The 17,181-nt window shown below is 37.3% G+C and overlaps 2 protein-coding genes across 2 annotated transcripts; one reads left to right on the top strand and one right to left on the bottom strand.

The window, feature by feature from the left end:
* Positions 1-5,428: 5,428 nt before the first annotated feature.
* On the bottom strand, positions 5,429-8,602 carry LOC100377711 (cytochrome P450 18a1-like). Its single transcript, XM_002731614.4, has 3 exons — positions 8,125-8,602; positions 6,451-7,413; positions 5,429-6,128 (listed from the first exon to the last, which is right to left on the bottom strand). The coding sequence occupies exons 1-3, from the start codon at positions 8,459-8,461 to the stop codon at positions 5,932-5,934; spliced, it is 1,497 nt and encodes a 498-aa protein (XP_002731660.1). The 5' UTR covers positions 8,462-8,602; the 3' UTR covers positions 5,429-5,931.
* Positions 8,603-15,774: 7,172 nt separating this feature from the next.
* On the top strand, positions 15,775-16,638 carry LOC102803669 (sulfotransferase 1E1-like). Its single transcript, XM_006812534.3, has one exon. It carries the CDS (start codon positions 15,775-15,777, stop codon positions 16,636-16,638), a length of 864 nt encoding a protein of 287 aa, XP_006812597.1.
* The last annotated feature ends 543 nt before the right edge of the window (positions 16,639-17,181 follow it).

Raw genomic sequence — 17,181 nt, 5'->3', positions numbered from 1 at the left:
CATGAGTGATCAGAAAAAATACGCACTAATGTATTAACGAATGGTGAATAACATTTATAATATGTATAGCATTGGCAAAACTGATTGTCATTAACGATTGCGACATACAATAGGCTGGAAATACTGTGGTAACGGTCACGAGGTATCCATACATGATTGCGCAAACTCGGCATCTGGTCGTAATAAAATCACTCTCCATAATAACGATCACATCGTAGAGAACTTGTTTTACTGTCGTGTTACTTTATTTCAAATAATAAGCCGCAAAATGGTCGTAAAAAACGTGATTTTATTTATGATAAAAACGGTGTTGAAATTGACGAGATGCGGAGATGATGAAATCAGATCTATTTCGGGCAAGGCACGGTTACTAGTAACCGTGGGCAAGGTCGCAAACGAAATTAGAGCATGTGTGAGGGCATGTAAAATCACTCATTGCAGCGGCATTTTTGAATTTATTTACTCCATAGCATTTTATTTCAAACTTCTGAGTATATATAACAGGGCGCTAGAACTGGGATGTATACTTAGAGGTTCGGACAATGTATGTTCTAATTTAAACGAACTGTGTTATGTAATCATGTCACCGTGATGTCGAGACATCCAGTCATTAAAGTGATACAAGGCTTAACATTTGGAAATCTCGCATCTTGTTGATATTCATGCTACGTTCGACATACTTCTTTTTCACAACCACTTGCACAATTAACCGACAGAACCAGAGCGTTGATTTGGATGATACTTTGTTTTAATCGATTAATTATTAAAATACGTGTCAACACTACTTCGGGTACACCTCTAGAATATATAGCTTGGTTGGATGATTCACTGCGCCGTAAACAAAGCTGTTTGTTTACTGGTCTAACACAAGACATCGGCGGCAACACACGTGTGGCCACATGGGGTTTATAAGACCCACTTGCACTCTTTAACAAAACAAGCAAATAACTACTTCATGCACCCATGAGCAGCAAATTCATAGAGAATTCAGCAATACACAATATAGCCACTCTTTGGCTGAATAGCTGTTTTCTCTCTTACTTCCGATGAGTGATAGCCCCTCATTGATACGCTGACAAACTCTTTGGCTTGCTGACGTCATTCGAATCCTGCCGAATAGCCCCAAAAAATTCCACAACCCGTGCCCAGCTGCTAGGTCGAATCAATTGCAATTGAAATTTTAACCCACTGACATTTTGCTCACCTTCCCGTAGCGATCGCCGAAAGAAATACGGATTCTCATCACCTGATATATTCTGAAATAATCTCGGTGCATGTATTGTGTAAAAGAGGTGGGATGTGAGAGAACTCAATAATACACTAAACGTGTCATGGTCCGCAGTCTTGTTTAAAAGCCGTAGTAAAATGTCAACATGTTCATTACCATTAATCACATTTCCAATTGACCAGAGTGGTCTGTCAGACTCCAGACTCGTAATAACTACCCATTGCAACATCCGCACGCGGCCTGTATAGGCTGCTGCATGTCCGCAATATATTCTTCAGTAACCTTGAGCGCTGACACGTGGTAGTCAATATTGTGTAGTCACTGTCATGCCAACACAATCACCTTGAACTGTAATGATGAGGGTACACAAAGTAACAGTCATGGGTCGTGATATGTAATATAAATTTTAAATTTGTATTTGTTACCCAACTATCAAGTCGCCAGCACCAAAGTACACAACTTTAAGTAAATAATCGACACATACACTTCCCATGTTTAAATGAGTAATATAATAACTTTGCTGTTACTACTCATCCGGTCTGTAAAATGCCTTCTAGTTTGGAGAATTCAGACGGTAAAATGTATGTACGTATTCTTCTCTCAAATCGTGATATAAAAAAAAACATTCAAGACAAAAAAAAGATACATGCGATATCTTCGCGACCTGCTTTCTCATTCAGAGACTATTCTTGTATAAACAAGACGTACTTTCAACAAGTGCCGTATTGTAGAGGACTGACTTAGGTACACTTTCACTCATATTGTTCCATCGTCGCCAGTCTGTACGTCAGAACGGGAGGTGGATAAATAATATATTTTGAGAATGTTTCAATCGATATATGGTCGTTTTTTGTGTCCAAATTGATCTATCCCCAGTTTGTTTTCGTTATGAGACTCTTGTGTCGACTCGAAGCATCGCATAGCTTCGGTACCAGTAGAGTCTCAGTATATTCGGTATGTAATGTAGCACTGATCGGCTTTCCTGACCGGAAGCAATTAGTCATTCAAACATTTGTTGATGAACGGAAATCAGAAAATAAATATTTGATAACTTTCTTCTTTTTTTTCGTCGGTATTATGTTTATATCACGAGTACATGAGACTATCCGCGTGGTTAGATATAAAAGAGAAGACTGGAGAAGACAAGCATCCCTTCAGCGAAAATAGCGAAAATAAATTCCAGGCGGAAATAAAGTATTCTACAGTACGTACTTTTAGATGTACGGGGAACAATATATTTGTAAACACCCAGTAAATGAAATAGGTGACCCTTGGAGGCACTATAGTACATACGAACACCGCAATGGTCAAGCCGATTTAATCAATTGTCTTGATAGGGGTGACCTAAAGTTACATGTTTACCACTAAACCATTTTCCTATTCGTAAGTGATATCGCAATTCATCAGTGAATATATATGTTCACACTTGTTAAAACATCATTGCTGCGAACCTTGATAAATGCTTTGATATTAAACTAGTGTTCTCCCACGTTTGCCATTACCTACATATGCACAATCTCAACGCGGTATGTTCCTCTATCCATTATTGAAAAATATGATAACAAATATTCACACAATTTGCTCTCCAGGCTCAAACAACACCCATGTGTATAGCGAGTACCTACAACTGGGTCACTGCGTCTCTACCAAGAATACAACGTGTACTCCACCTCACAAAAGAGGCAGTGGACTAGGACTGGTGCGCAATATTGGTCATTGATAAACAAAAGCCGTATTCAGTCCATAAAGTTTTTATCATATACCTTATAGGGTTCATTAAAATGCAATTGATTCAAGCTACTGGTGTTAAATCTTATTTTTGTCGCTTATTATAACATTCACAGTGCAGATTGAAACTTTTGTGTTTGACACCAGAAAATCAACAATACGTGGGAGCGGTCGTTGCCGTGGCAACTCCTTTGAGCAAGAACGTGTAATCTCTTGAATGACGATAGATTTGAACTCCAAATATCTTTCTGTATCCGACAGTTACATGTATTCGTAGCTAATGTGATCGATGTTTTATAAAAAAAACAAGCCATGCATCATAACAGCCAAGTTCTGTACAAGATCAAAACTGCTACCGTGACGGATTTCAGCTCCCCGATACAACGCAATGTATCGGTAACTGGCTGGAGCCTGTTCGGAGTGCCGCTTTAAATTTTTAAAAGAAATACGTATATCCAAACATGGTCAAACAGGGACGATAGTGATATGGAAAATTATTGCACGGCTCGCATACCATGATTTTTATAGCGTTACAAGGCTAGGCAATACGGATTATCTGATAATATGGCGTCACCAAGACAACGCCGATTACCGCCATCAATCGTTTTTGTGAAACCATTGATATCGTAATAGATTTGATAAAAAGTCAACATTTGACATTTCACAGCAATCAGTGACGATCACGTGATACAAGAATCTCGTGATATGACGAGAACGTGACAATCCACTTAAAATGCGTTGCTTAAATTACGTGGATTACGTCCTTAGCGTTGGTTATATCTCGCAAAGTTTCACCCACCCGTGTTTACCATAGATGGGGTAATGACGCAAATTAGAATAATCTATCCCACTCAAATGTATTTTCATTAACTGCGTTACTTTCGTCTTTAATGTCAAATGCGCAGGCGTACCGCGATAATCCTACTCAGCATGCACGCTGAATCTAAATATAACCCGTTAATATTTCGCACTCGTCATGGAAGTCACGAATTAAGCGATACTTTTGCGTTCTGCTAATACGTGCGTGGGGGCTATATATTTGCTAAGTTGTCATTCAGGAAGCTAATGTGATTACTTGTTTTAATATAAATAATAGTTCTATTTTATTAATACATGCGTGGGAGCAGTATTACGCGCGATGCTTCGGAGGCTGAAAACCAGTTAATGGTACCTAAATGATATCTGACGAAAGCGTGGGTGGAAAACCTGATCAGATCGGAAACACAGTGGGTAGTACGGGTAGTTTCTCACATCATAAACACAGGGCATTTCGTCATTATATTATTATAACTCACATTTAAAATATAAAAAAAAAATAATATAATTGTGGCAATCATTTTGCATCTGTGAAATTAAAGTAGATGGAAGCGAGGTGATTGATGTCGACGTGATAGCAGAGTGTTTTTCGTGTTCACGTCGACTAGAACGACTTTTTGGTGCAATTAATTTCATGTTCTTTTTCACGTCATTTCTAGTATTCAGGAATATCCCTGTCACACGCAACGTAATATTACCGTAATTGGTATAGTACAGGTGTGATGGTTCAAATACCAAAATGGAACTAACAGAAAGACTTCTCTGGCGGCGATGATAAAATACGAATACGGAGCCAACAGATGAGGTTTAACTGGTACTGGTATTATTATACTCTGCAAACATCAAGTACAGTAACGCGGTAAAACTCAACTACTCCAATAACTAGATACTTAAACTCCAATACAATTCAACGAGATCTCCGATCTGATCTCAGTGCTGAACAACTCCCCTGTATATACCCGCACTGTCTATAAATAGACCATCACATCAGCATACATAATGAGTCTTAAACTTACTATCAATTTCTAGAATGTTCCATTACCTTCTATTGCCTCCGACAGTGTAACCACTCCGCAGATAAAAAAACACACTCCGTGGAGGAGAATACCGTGTTGCGTGGAGAAAGGAGCAACCAAATCATGAATCATAGCCACCCGACACTCCCTTCGCTGCTGGACGTGTCATACAAGTATTTTATACAGATAAATACTACTAAAGATATGGAAATAATTGAGTTCTTATAGGATAGAAATGCCAAAACTTCCACATAACAAACTCAATTTCTCCTCCACTCAAAAGTATTAATTATGGGCGGCTCTCTATTTTGAATGGACGAAGAAAACTGAATTAAAATATTGGTACCATACGAATTTCTGAGAGATCGACTAACACTTGCGTTGCTCACTACGGCAAATGCACACATGTATCTCATCATTATGCTCCGTGGCGATGAAAACAACATCATAGCATAGCTTAAAGAGAAGCCGTTTTTTATTTGTTTTGTGGTCTGTGGGAATTTGCCAATTGCGCAGTTCTTCTACAAAAAGATACGTTAATAACATTTACTATTACTGCGAACGACTAACGTATGCGTATATGTCAATGTGCGAGTAGCAAACTGACCTCTTTAAATGAATAACGACACAGTCAGCCATCTTTTATACCATATTCAGTTTAATTCATCCCATAAAAATGTCCCAACAGAACTTAAATTAATAAATAGCTTATAAAAATATATCTGAATAAATATCAAAAATATGGATTAGTATTATTAGTGTGTTTATTCCAGAAACCACTACTAATGCGTTATGCTATCAGTCTTGTTAAAGGCACGAGTAACGCAAACGTGGCATCACACTATGCAATGTCCTGCACAAACACTAAATAAATGTAACATAATGTTACAACGACTTCCAAGTAGTAAACGAAAAGTCTCAGAAAGTTCTTACGTACATTGCGTACTTATGCTGTGGCAGTATACAACAGGGATCAGTAGTTTGGTATGTAACTTCTCTGTTTAATACGGATACCCGCCGGTGGGTTGAGAGTCATGGCACTGAAAAGCTAGGGTTTGGGTCACATGATCGGTCTTGAGATTCTTGTAAAGCACGATTAAAGACCTTTCCCGATAAAATAAAAATAATATGACAGGCAGCGGGTTAAGCGGCCTTGTCATCTCTTCGGTCACTAATGATGACTTGAAAAGGGAACGGCGCAATTGACAATCCCGGTACTCCATCTGTTGGCGGGTCTGGATGCCCCTCCGGTAGTCGCAATGAAAACCTCTGCAGGAGACTAGCGAAGAAGGCAAACAATTCGTGCCTGGCCAATTGTTCTCCAACGCAGCGACGACGACCTATACAAAAGAAGATAGGGGTAATTTAATTATGCAATGTAACCAAGGGCACGGCGGTTGTCATGGCTATATCACGTAGACATTACAACACAGTGTACGTTCGTCATATCATGGAGGTATAATGGACTTATATAAAAGCGATAGTTTTGCCTGCTTCAATGAAAGGTCTCTTAATAGACCGGGTTATACATGAACCCTCGGTCACACCTCCAGAAAGATTTTAATATGAATTGAATACCTTGACTTAATAGTTGCATTAGTCAATGTGATAAACAAGTGGTTTATCGTAAAATGAATATGTAGTTCACCAAAAAAAACTTACCCAAAGAATATGGCATGAAGGCTTTGCTTTTCATCAACTTGCCATCTTCGCCAATGAACCTCAATGGGTTGAATTTATCCGGACACTGCCAAATATTGGGATCCATGTGTACCGACCATACGTTGGCAAAGATGCATGTTCCCTCTGGTATGGTATAACCGTTCAGCTCTACGTCCGCCGTTGTAGCGTGCGGCAGGCCCAGCGGTGCCATGTTAGCGACTCGCAGAACTTCCATGATGGTAGCCTCCGTGTACGGCATCTGATTAGCGTCGTCGTACGAAACGTGGCATCCGCGACCCACCACGCTGTCGATTTCTTTCTGCACACGTGTCTGAACCTCGGGGTGTTTGACCATATATAGGACGCACCATTTCAACGCCGTGGAGGTACTTTCAAATCCAGCGCCGAATAGTTCGCTGATGACATATGCCAATGATTTCTTTCCGAATGCTTCCGGTCTACCATTCTTTTCTTCTTTTATCATCTTGAGAATTCCGGCATCAATGACATCTCGGATGTTATCAGGATCAAATGTCTCGATGTGTTTATCGATGTACTTAGTGATAAAATGCACCAGTTCCGCGCAGTTATGTTGCAGTTTGCAGGACTTATTTCTGAACCACGGGATGTACCACAGTAACGGGAGAAAACTAATAGCGGCGTTGGGACCAACCAGTTCAGCATCTTCGTGTGTCATCTCCAGTATACGCTTCAGCTCCTCGTCGCCGTACTCAAATCGCTGCCCCAGTGTCATTTGCGCAATGATGTTGGTCAAAGCACACTCGATGGTAGCAGACGTGTCGACCGGGCGTCCTCTTTCAACTTCTAACGCGTCTAAGAAGTGTTGCACCTCTTCAATAATTGGTTCTTCAATACTCCGTTTTCCCATTCCAAAGCGCTTTAAGGCAGTCACTTCAAATCGGCGATTCTCTGTCCAAACCGAGCCGTTGGAGAAAATGGTACCTGGGGGAAAATGCAAACAATACACAATTTGTTATGCATAATAGATTACTTTGTTTTGTATGGGAAGGGGGTATGTAAATTCAAACAATTTCAAGTTATTCATTTGAAAGAACATACAAAGAAACAACAATATAGCCATGTCATTGTTTTTAAAATATCAAAGCTTGTTTGGAATTTAAGCAACAGGAAGAAAAAAACAATTGTCGATTGTTCACATCATTATGTCCGCGATAAAACGAACACTGCATACTCTGTATTAAAATATGAAGTGGCATTGTTCGCTTGATGCTTGAAGTTTGTTTTTTTCTATCAAGCGATATATGGTTAAATGGCGTGTGTTTCATCACGTAAGCTCGATGCGAGTTCATTATGTTTAAAAGGGACCTGGATACCCTTCAGTCCGTCTCATTGAAAGAGTACAACAAAGACTTGGCCTTGACGGACTATTGAAGCCTACAAATAGATTTTCCGTGTGAATGATGACGCAATATAAATTCTTCTTTTAATAGCACAAAATTAGAACTGCAAAGATCGGTGTAACATCACTGTTTTAAATCAGTCTCTGGCCAGATATCGATAATACTGTGCTAAAAATGTGAACCACATGTTGGTTAAAATACTAATAATGTCCTATTGAATATGTTTACGTAAAACGAAAGTCATTGAACGAGAGTGGACTGGCCTTGACATCAACGTTTTTTTATAACTCACCTTTGGTACCTCCGTCAGAAAATACACTTGTTGATTTCCATGTGGGCCTTCCAGCAAACTTGGCTCCTTTATCAGCAAGGGCTTCTTTGATAACTTTGTAACCGTTGAGGACAACCACTTCCTGTGATCCCATCGGGACTCGGAATATCGAGCCGTAAGTTTTCACCATCTCTACAAACGTTAGATGAGGTTTACTCCCAAGATGTGGTAGATAGCCGAGTATTGGCCAGCCCCATGGCCCAGGAGGTAAATTTCTTGGATTTCGCCGGACACGGTAAAAATAATATATTGTCAGGAAGGACGTAATGAAAATAAGTATGCTGTCCACCATAAGCATCTTTCCTGAAGAGATAACACAAATTCAGCTCAAGTTTGAAAAGTTGCGGTAAAGATCCACGTGACTGCGGCGATGTCAGCTGCCTGTGAGCTACTCCTATATCAGTGGCTCTTACTCGATCTACTCAACTCATTTTAAAACCCACGAACGACACTCCCCGTTATTACTGACGACAGTGCTGTTCATCAGAGCGCATGCGGGGTTTTGAATGATTCGATTGGCTGACCTGGTTCCTTCTGACGTCAGCTGAAGCCGTCTTTCGTTCACGCGGAATCTGCTTGCCAAATATATCACGCGGAATCTGCTTGCCAAATCAAGTCATACCGATGTTTTGACGATCTGCGTTCTTGATGTATGTGTAGATTGTCGTTCGATTAACAGCTTCGTGGATTCTTGCAACGGGGCGAGTTTCTCGGCCAGACAGAAGGGTTCGCTCATAAATATTTTAACACCTCGCTCCATTGAAAGAGTCTGACGATTTCGCATCCGCGATTGTACGCCCTAGAAAGTTGAACCTCTCAGTGTGGTTTTTAATAGTGGGTGGTCCTTGAGGAAGTTTACACCATATAACCTTTCCTTTTTAAATTAGCATCGGAAGTTTTTCAATAATTGAAATAAGATGAAAAATTCATTCGTTTTATAACCTTGTCCTTAATAGTACTCGTCACTGAAACAGAATTACTGCCGATGCACAATTAAGCGAAGGCCGTAATCCTTTCATTTGTCTCTATTCAATTGTGACTACCAGTAGGGTGCACGTAAATATATTAAAACTACCCATATAAGGCGTTTAGACCGCACTCGTATCGAAACAACACGTAATCGTGAATAGTTGTTTCCTATTAACATCTCTGTATCTGGTATATACAACGCCAATGGCAACAACGACGCACATGTAGTTAATTCTGCGGCATTGACCGTGGTGTGTAAATATGTCGATTTTTGCGTCACATTGATATGAATATTAGTCGTGCCAATTGTAATGCATGTTGGTCAAAGGTGAGTCGCTCCACGCCGAAGCCCTCATGCCGAGCCCGTTGCTATGCCTCGTACGTTTTGAAGCGAGACTATGACCTTAATTGGTCATCGCTGAGCTATTCATTCGCCCAGTCATATAGCGTGGTTCGGATGTGAGTATGACCCGGAAGTATGGTATGGGAGTAATTGTCATGCCATTGGAATCAACGAGATAAAACACCGGGAACACTGTATGTGGTCGTATTGCATTTCCAGGGTACGTCCACTTACAAGTCAAAGGTGCGGCTATTATTTAATTAAACAAAACACAACTTCCAAGTGCACAAATCTTCGAGCCAGGAAGTAAATTTTAAGTTCACTACCGGACTTCCGCGGTTGCAACTGAGTACTTTAAAACTTGAGTAGTCCTGAAGTGTGTCTATAGCCTTGTGCTAAATTCGAAACCTTGTCGAAAAAAACACATGTATTAGGTCACCCTCCACACAGCAGTGCAAGAGCGCATTCAGTAATTTCAGGGGGTGTGGTATATAAATAGAAATGTTAATTCCTGAACTGAATTTGAGATTGGTGACTCGATCATATGCGGCAGTTTTCGTCAACTAGCCGGATATTTAGGAAACCCATTGACTGGCGGGGCTATTTTCATACCGGCTGCGCGAACACAGGACGTCTTCCGAGACATTCAATATTTTCAGAGATTATCCGTAATATTTATAACATTACTAAATGTATTACAATATACTTAATGAAATGTAATCTCATTACTCAATGTAATACGATACTTATTTACTTATATTTTATCACACACACCTCTCAACGCATTTATAATACCCACTTACTGACACTCTATCACATTATTCAATGTAATAAGAAACCTACTAACTTATATTTCATCACATCACTCAATGTATTACGATACCTACTTTCTGATATTTCATCATCTTACCCAATGTATTACGTCACCTGCTTTCTAACGTTTCATCACATTACTCAATGTATTACGATACCTACTTTCTAACATTTCATCACATTAACCAATGTATTACGAAACCTACTTTCTAACATTTCATTACATTAACCAATGTATTACGTCACCTACTTTCTGACATTTCATCATCTTACCCATTGTATTACGTCACCTACTTTCTAACATTTCATCATCTTACCCAATGTATTACGTCACCTACTTTCTAACATTTCATCACATTAACCAATGTATTACGATACCTACTTTCTGACATTTCATCATCTTACCCAATGTATTACGTCATATATTTTCTAACATTTCATCACATTACCCAATGTATTACGATAACTACTTTCTAACATTTCATCACGCTAACCAATGTATTACGATACCTACTTTCTAACATTTCATCACATTAACCAATGTATTACGAAACCTACTTTCTAACATTTCAGCACATTAACCAATGTATTACGTCACCTACTTTCTGACATTTCATCATCTTACCCATTGTATTGCGTCACCTACTTTCTGACATTTCATCATCTTACCCAATGTATTACGTCACCTACTTTCTAACATTTCATCACATTACCCAATGTATTACGATACCTACTTTCTAACATTTCATCACATTAACCAATGTATTACGATACCTACTTTCTAACATTTCATCACATTAACCAATGTATTATGATACCCACTTTCTAACATTTCATCCCATTAACCAATGTATTACGATACCTACTTTCTGACATTTCATCACATTACCCAATGTATTACGAAGCAAGTATTACGATACACCGTGAAAAAAAATGAATACATCGCATTTTCATTCAGTAGTTTTCTTGTCGTTTTAATAATCATAAAAATAGTCATTTCTATCAGAACATGTCGGGTGAATGTTTTTAAACAATGGGAAGTCAATCCGTAGTTGCCTGAAACATTTGTTTGTGTGCACGATCTGCAGGCGGTGAAGTTGATGACTTCATCGAAAATACCAACCCATAAATGAGCCAGTTACATCTGGATACTGATATCCAGATGTGAGATACGCCAAAAGCCCGACTGGACAAAAATGTGTCCGAATTCAGTGAGACAAATAAACGATTTACGTAAACGCACTACTCTTAAACATGCCATCCAAGTGACGCACTGCGGCATGCTAATTATATATAGCCAGGAGATGCCTACGTCAGAGCTACAAGTGTAATTAAAATAAATAAAAACGGTTTGTATGGGGTATATTCTATGCAATGATCTACGAAATAATGGTTGACATGTGTATCAAAGGAAGTAACGAGGGTTTACGAATATGCTCTTTACGTTTCTTTGTTAAGTTGACCATGATGCATTAGTGATGAGTCATTCCGTCCGGTTTCATTGATGTAAAGACGATAATACTGTACAAAATATCATTATCATACAATTAATCAATTTCAAATTAAATACATTATAAATTAATAAAGTTCGGTTCGCCCCCGTATGTCAGAAAGTCATATAATTGAGTATAACAAAAAGCCGGACTGGGGAAACAGTGGGCACGCAAATAAAACATGGACCATCGTACTTAGGCATTGAGTGCATTGTGTATATTTCACAATCATTCACCATTTTCGCGAGTAACTCGACACATTGCCTAGTGGTGACGAGCTGTGACACAGTGATCACTTGTTGGCCAACTGTTGACACCCCGTAGAAAACACGTCAGTATATCGAAATGATCACATTACAAAACAGTATAATATGACCGAGTTCTTGATTTAAATCCGTCACCACTTTTGTTCACATTCACTCCTTATTTACTACAAGATCCTGAAACCTGATCGGCGTTCTCCCACCACGAGGAGATAACGACGATGCCACAAATGGCACAGAGGGTACATAGCTTTACATGGGATCATAACCCTGATTTCCGAGGTATATTACGATACTGCCGGTGAGTGGAGGAAACATGCAGATTAAAGACATCCAGTCCATGATTCATCTGAATTTTCCACTCTGCACTTCCTGTGATGCATGGTTATACAAAAGGGAACGGCTTTTCACTGATTTATGTCAACGCATTTATACATACTAGGTATACACGCTTAGAACACGTAGAGTTATGATTACATAAATACAAGCTCCTAAACTTGATAAAGCATGCAATTTAGAGACGAGTGTGCTGTCTCAAAGGAGTCTACATTTTCTTAATGCAATATATTTTGCTACGGGCGAGCCGACCTCTGTATTCCATGAGCGTACTCTTTACTAAAAGCACAAACTGTATATCATATTTTTGATTACATTTTCGCTATAGCTTTTTTTTACTTGGGAAATTTATTTTCTCATATAGGCACGGAAGTCTTAGAACCGAAGTCTAAATTTCGAAATTTTGTAGTCACAGTGGTTTTATGTATATGTCACAAATTACAATCCTGAATTGTGAATGGAACATTGGTACACACAATAATGTAAAATGTTTATCACCTACTTTTGAATAAAGAATTCTCTGTCTGTCATCTCATTTAAAACCTTCATTGAGCATATATTGTTTAAGAACCTGGGTGAAACACATTCAAGTGCATCTGATTAGAAAAATAAACAATCGTGTATACACTACAATCGTATATACACTTCAGTCGTATATACACTTTAATCGTATATACACTACAATTATATAAACACTTCAATCATATATACACTACAATCATATATACACTACAATTATATATACACTACAATCGTATATACACTACAATCATATATACACTTTAATCGTATATACACTACAATCGTATATACACTACAATTATATATACACTACAGTCATATATACACTACAATTATATATACACTTTAATCATATATACACTTTAATCGTATATACACTACAATCGTATATACACTTTAATCGTATATAAACTACAATCATATATACACTTCAATCATATATACACTACAATCGTATATACACTACACTTATATAATATATACACTACAATTATATACACACTTCAATCATATATACACATTACAATCGTATACACACTACAGTCGTATATACACTTTAATCGTATATACACTACAATTATATAAACACTTCAATCATATATACACTACAATCATATATACACTACAATTATATATACACTACAATCATATATACACTGTAATCGTACATACACTACAATCGCATATACACTACAATTATATATACACTACAGTCATATATACACTACAATTATATATACACTTTAATCATATATACACTTTAATCGTATATACACTACAATCGTATATACACTTTAATCGTATATACACTACAATCATATATACACTTCAATCATATATACACTACAATCGTATATACACTACACTTATATAATATATACACTACAATTATATACACACTTCAATCATATATACACATTACAATCGTATACACACTACAGTCGTATATACACTTTAATCGTATATACACTACAATCATATATTCACTTCAATCATATATACACTTCAATCACATATACACTACAGTCGTATATACACTACAATCGTATATACACTACAATTATATATACACTACAATCATATATACACTACAATTATATATACACTACAGTCATATATACACTACAATTATATATACACTTTAATCATATATACACTTTAATCGTATATACACTACAATCGTATATACACTTTAATCGTATATACACTACAATCATATATACACTTCAATCATATATACACTTCAATCATATATACACTACAATCGTATATACACTACACTTATATAATATATACACTACAATTATATATACACTTCAATCATATATACACATTACAATCGTATACACACTACAGTCGTATATACACTTTAATCGTATATACACTACAATCATATATTCACTTCAATCATATATACACTTCAATTATATATACACTGCAATCGTATATACACTTCAATCATACATACACTACAATTTTATATACACTACAAAATTTATATACTCTATAATCGTATATACACTACAATAGTATATACACTACAATTATATATACACAACAATTATATATTCACTTTAATCATATATTCACTTTAATCATATATTCACTTTAATCATATATTCACTTTAATCATATATTCACTTTAATCATATATTCACTTCAATCATATATTCACTTCAATCATATATACACTACAATTATATATACACTACAATCGTATATACACTACAATTATATATACACTACAATCATATGTCACTCCAATTATATATACATAACAATTATATATACACTCTAATCATATATACACTTTAATCGTATATAAACACTACAATCGTATATACACTTTAATCGTATATACACTACAATCATATATTCACTTCAATCATATATACACTTCAATCATATATACATTACAATCATATGTACACTACAATTATATATACACTACAATCATACATACACTACAATTATATATACACTTTAATCATATATACACTACAGTCGTATATACACTTTAATCGTATATACACTACAGTCGTATATACACTTTAATCGTATATACACTACAATCATATATTCACTTCAATCACATATACACTTCAATCATATATACACTACAATCATAAATACACTACAATCGTATATACACTACAATTATATAATATGTACACTACAATCATATATACACTTCATCTTAGCCTTTCAAAAAGCAAACATTATAGTAAAACGTACCAAGCAGTGTCATACGATTTATGTTTAAACACACATTTGAAGAGCCAAATATTTTGATAATCGCGTAAGCGACTATTGACTTTAATTAAATAATGCAAGTACGCCAAACTCCCTAAAAAGTCCACCCACAATTCTGTGACATGGATGTGATTCTATTGCACAATGACGTGTCGCATATAAAAATCCGTTAGCACCTTCCATGATATAACTAACACGATGAATGTGAACCAAGTGCGCACATACAATAAAAACAAAAGTATACAAAGGGCCAGGCCTTAAATTTAAAATTAGTATGGAAATAGCCATACATCAAATACCACGGATGCAAAACACGGATATATTTAGCCTAGCTTAATGTGTTGTTCATTTATGTCAGTCGCGTGCTGTCTGGGTGACGTTTTCTTGTTTTAATTTCAATACCATACGCCACCACTCCTCCCAAGACTCCGAGGGTGATAGCTGTTGGAATTGACATCGAATAAACAAACTAAGACACGTAGTGTTGTTTGAAAGCGCCCTCACAGCCCAAATTATGCCTACCAGTCGTCTTTATCACGGACGAGACACGCCCGGTTGCATACATTATCAGCGACCCCAAACAGTTCGTGTGAACACAAGTTGCTGGCGGTAGACAGAAATGGCAGTCCCCCTTCCACATACTGAAGAGACGTCCGAGGGAAACAACTATCTCAGTATTAATAGATGGGCATGTAATCCGCTCACGAATGTTGAAAACATAGTAAGAGATTTCGAAGTGCGACACGACGATGTGTTCGTCACCGGCTACGCACAATCTGGTACGGACTGGTTGGCCAGTTTACTTCAACAGTTGTACGACTGGGGTACGCCGAGAGTGACGGACAACGGGTTGATCCCTACCTTGGAATTGGCAAGTACTCCAGTTAAAATGGGATATACCGAGTGTACGAGAGCTCCGTCTCCGCGTTTAATTAAATCGCATTTACCGTACCAATGTTTTCCACGTCATCACTTTCACGGCAAGACCATTGTTATGATTAGGAACCCCAAGGACGTATGTGTCGCTCTTTATGGCTCACTCTGCGCAAACCAACCTGACAATCATATATTATCATGGAACGATTTTGTTTCTGAATTTCTATGCGGGAACCTCCCATATGGATCATGGATGGCGCATAGCACCGACTGGCTGGAAAACAAACCTGCCAACACACTGTTCGTTAAATACGAGAATCTTAAATACAATCTCCGAAAAGAAATCGGAAGCGTGTTAGAGTTCCTCGGTCTTCCGGTCACGGGGGCCGCCATCGATTCCCTTGCCACGGATTATCAACTTTCCGCTACGATAAATCTTGGCAACAAACTCGGCTTCTCAAATAATGACTGTCGGGCATACTTCGCATATCGTGATTTTGATGACGTTGGCTGCTGGAAGAAATACTTCTCTGTTGCCCAGAGCGACCTTATGGACGAAGCTCTGTCTGAGATGAGGGAGAGGGGACACGGAATGTTTTTGAAATGACGTCATGTTCAGCACGTTTATACGATATATATTTAAACACTGAATATAACAATAGTTTTGTTTTTTTCTCAAACTTTAACAGAATGATTAAAAAAAATCACTATAATGGCAAAATAAGAATTATAATTCCCAAAATAAAGTGGCTGAGAAACGCGAGTGTACTATTGCTAAACAAAATGCAAGGTATTTTGTAGTGGTAATTATTATGACAATAGTTCATTAACGTGAATTATTGTGCACACTCCTTTGAATGCATACAAGTATAGGCTTTTTACCGGAGAAACTTCTATATCAATGAAACATGCAGGCTTGGACACTTTAATACAGAAATATAACAGTGGCCAAACAGACACTTATGTTTTTATACATATATAAACAATTATTTTTATGTACATTTTTCTTGAAATGACTAATTAATAAAGAGATGATGAAAAAAACTGTAGTCAAGTAACTGACAAGCTTTAATAACTGTTGTATAATGCAGATGAGCGAAAGTTATATTTAGTCGAGAGTTGTTCACAAGAATGGGACCCAAGGTCGAGT

This window comes from Saccoglossus kowalevskii, chromosome 2 (genome assembly GCF_978046115.1).
Source record: "Saccoglossus kowalevskii chromosome 2, keSacKowa6.1, whole genome shotgun sequence".
Taxonomy (NCBI): Eukaryota; Metazoa; Hemichordata; class Enteropneusta; family Harrimaniidae; genus Saccoglossus; species Saccoglossus kowalevskii.
Note: the sequence above shows the minus strand (reverse complement) of the source record. Positions and strands in the feature narration are given on the sequence as shown.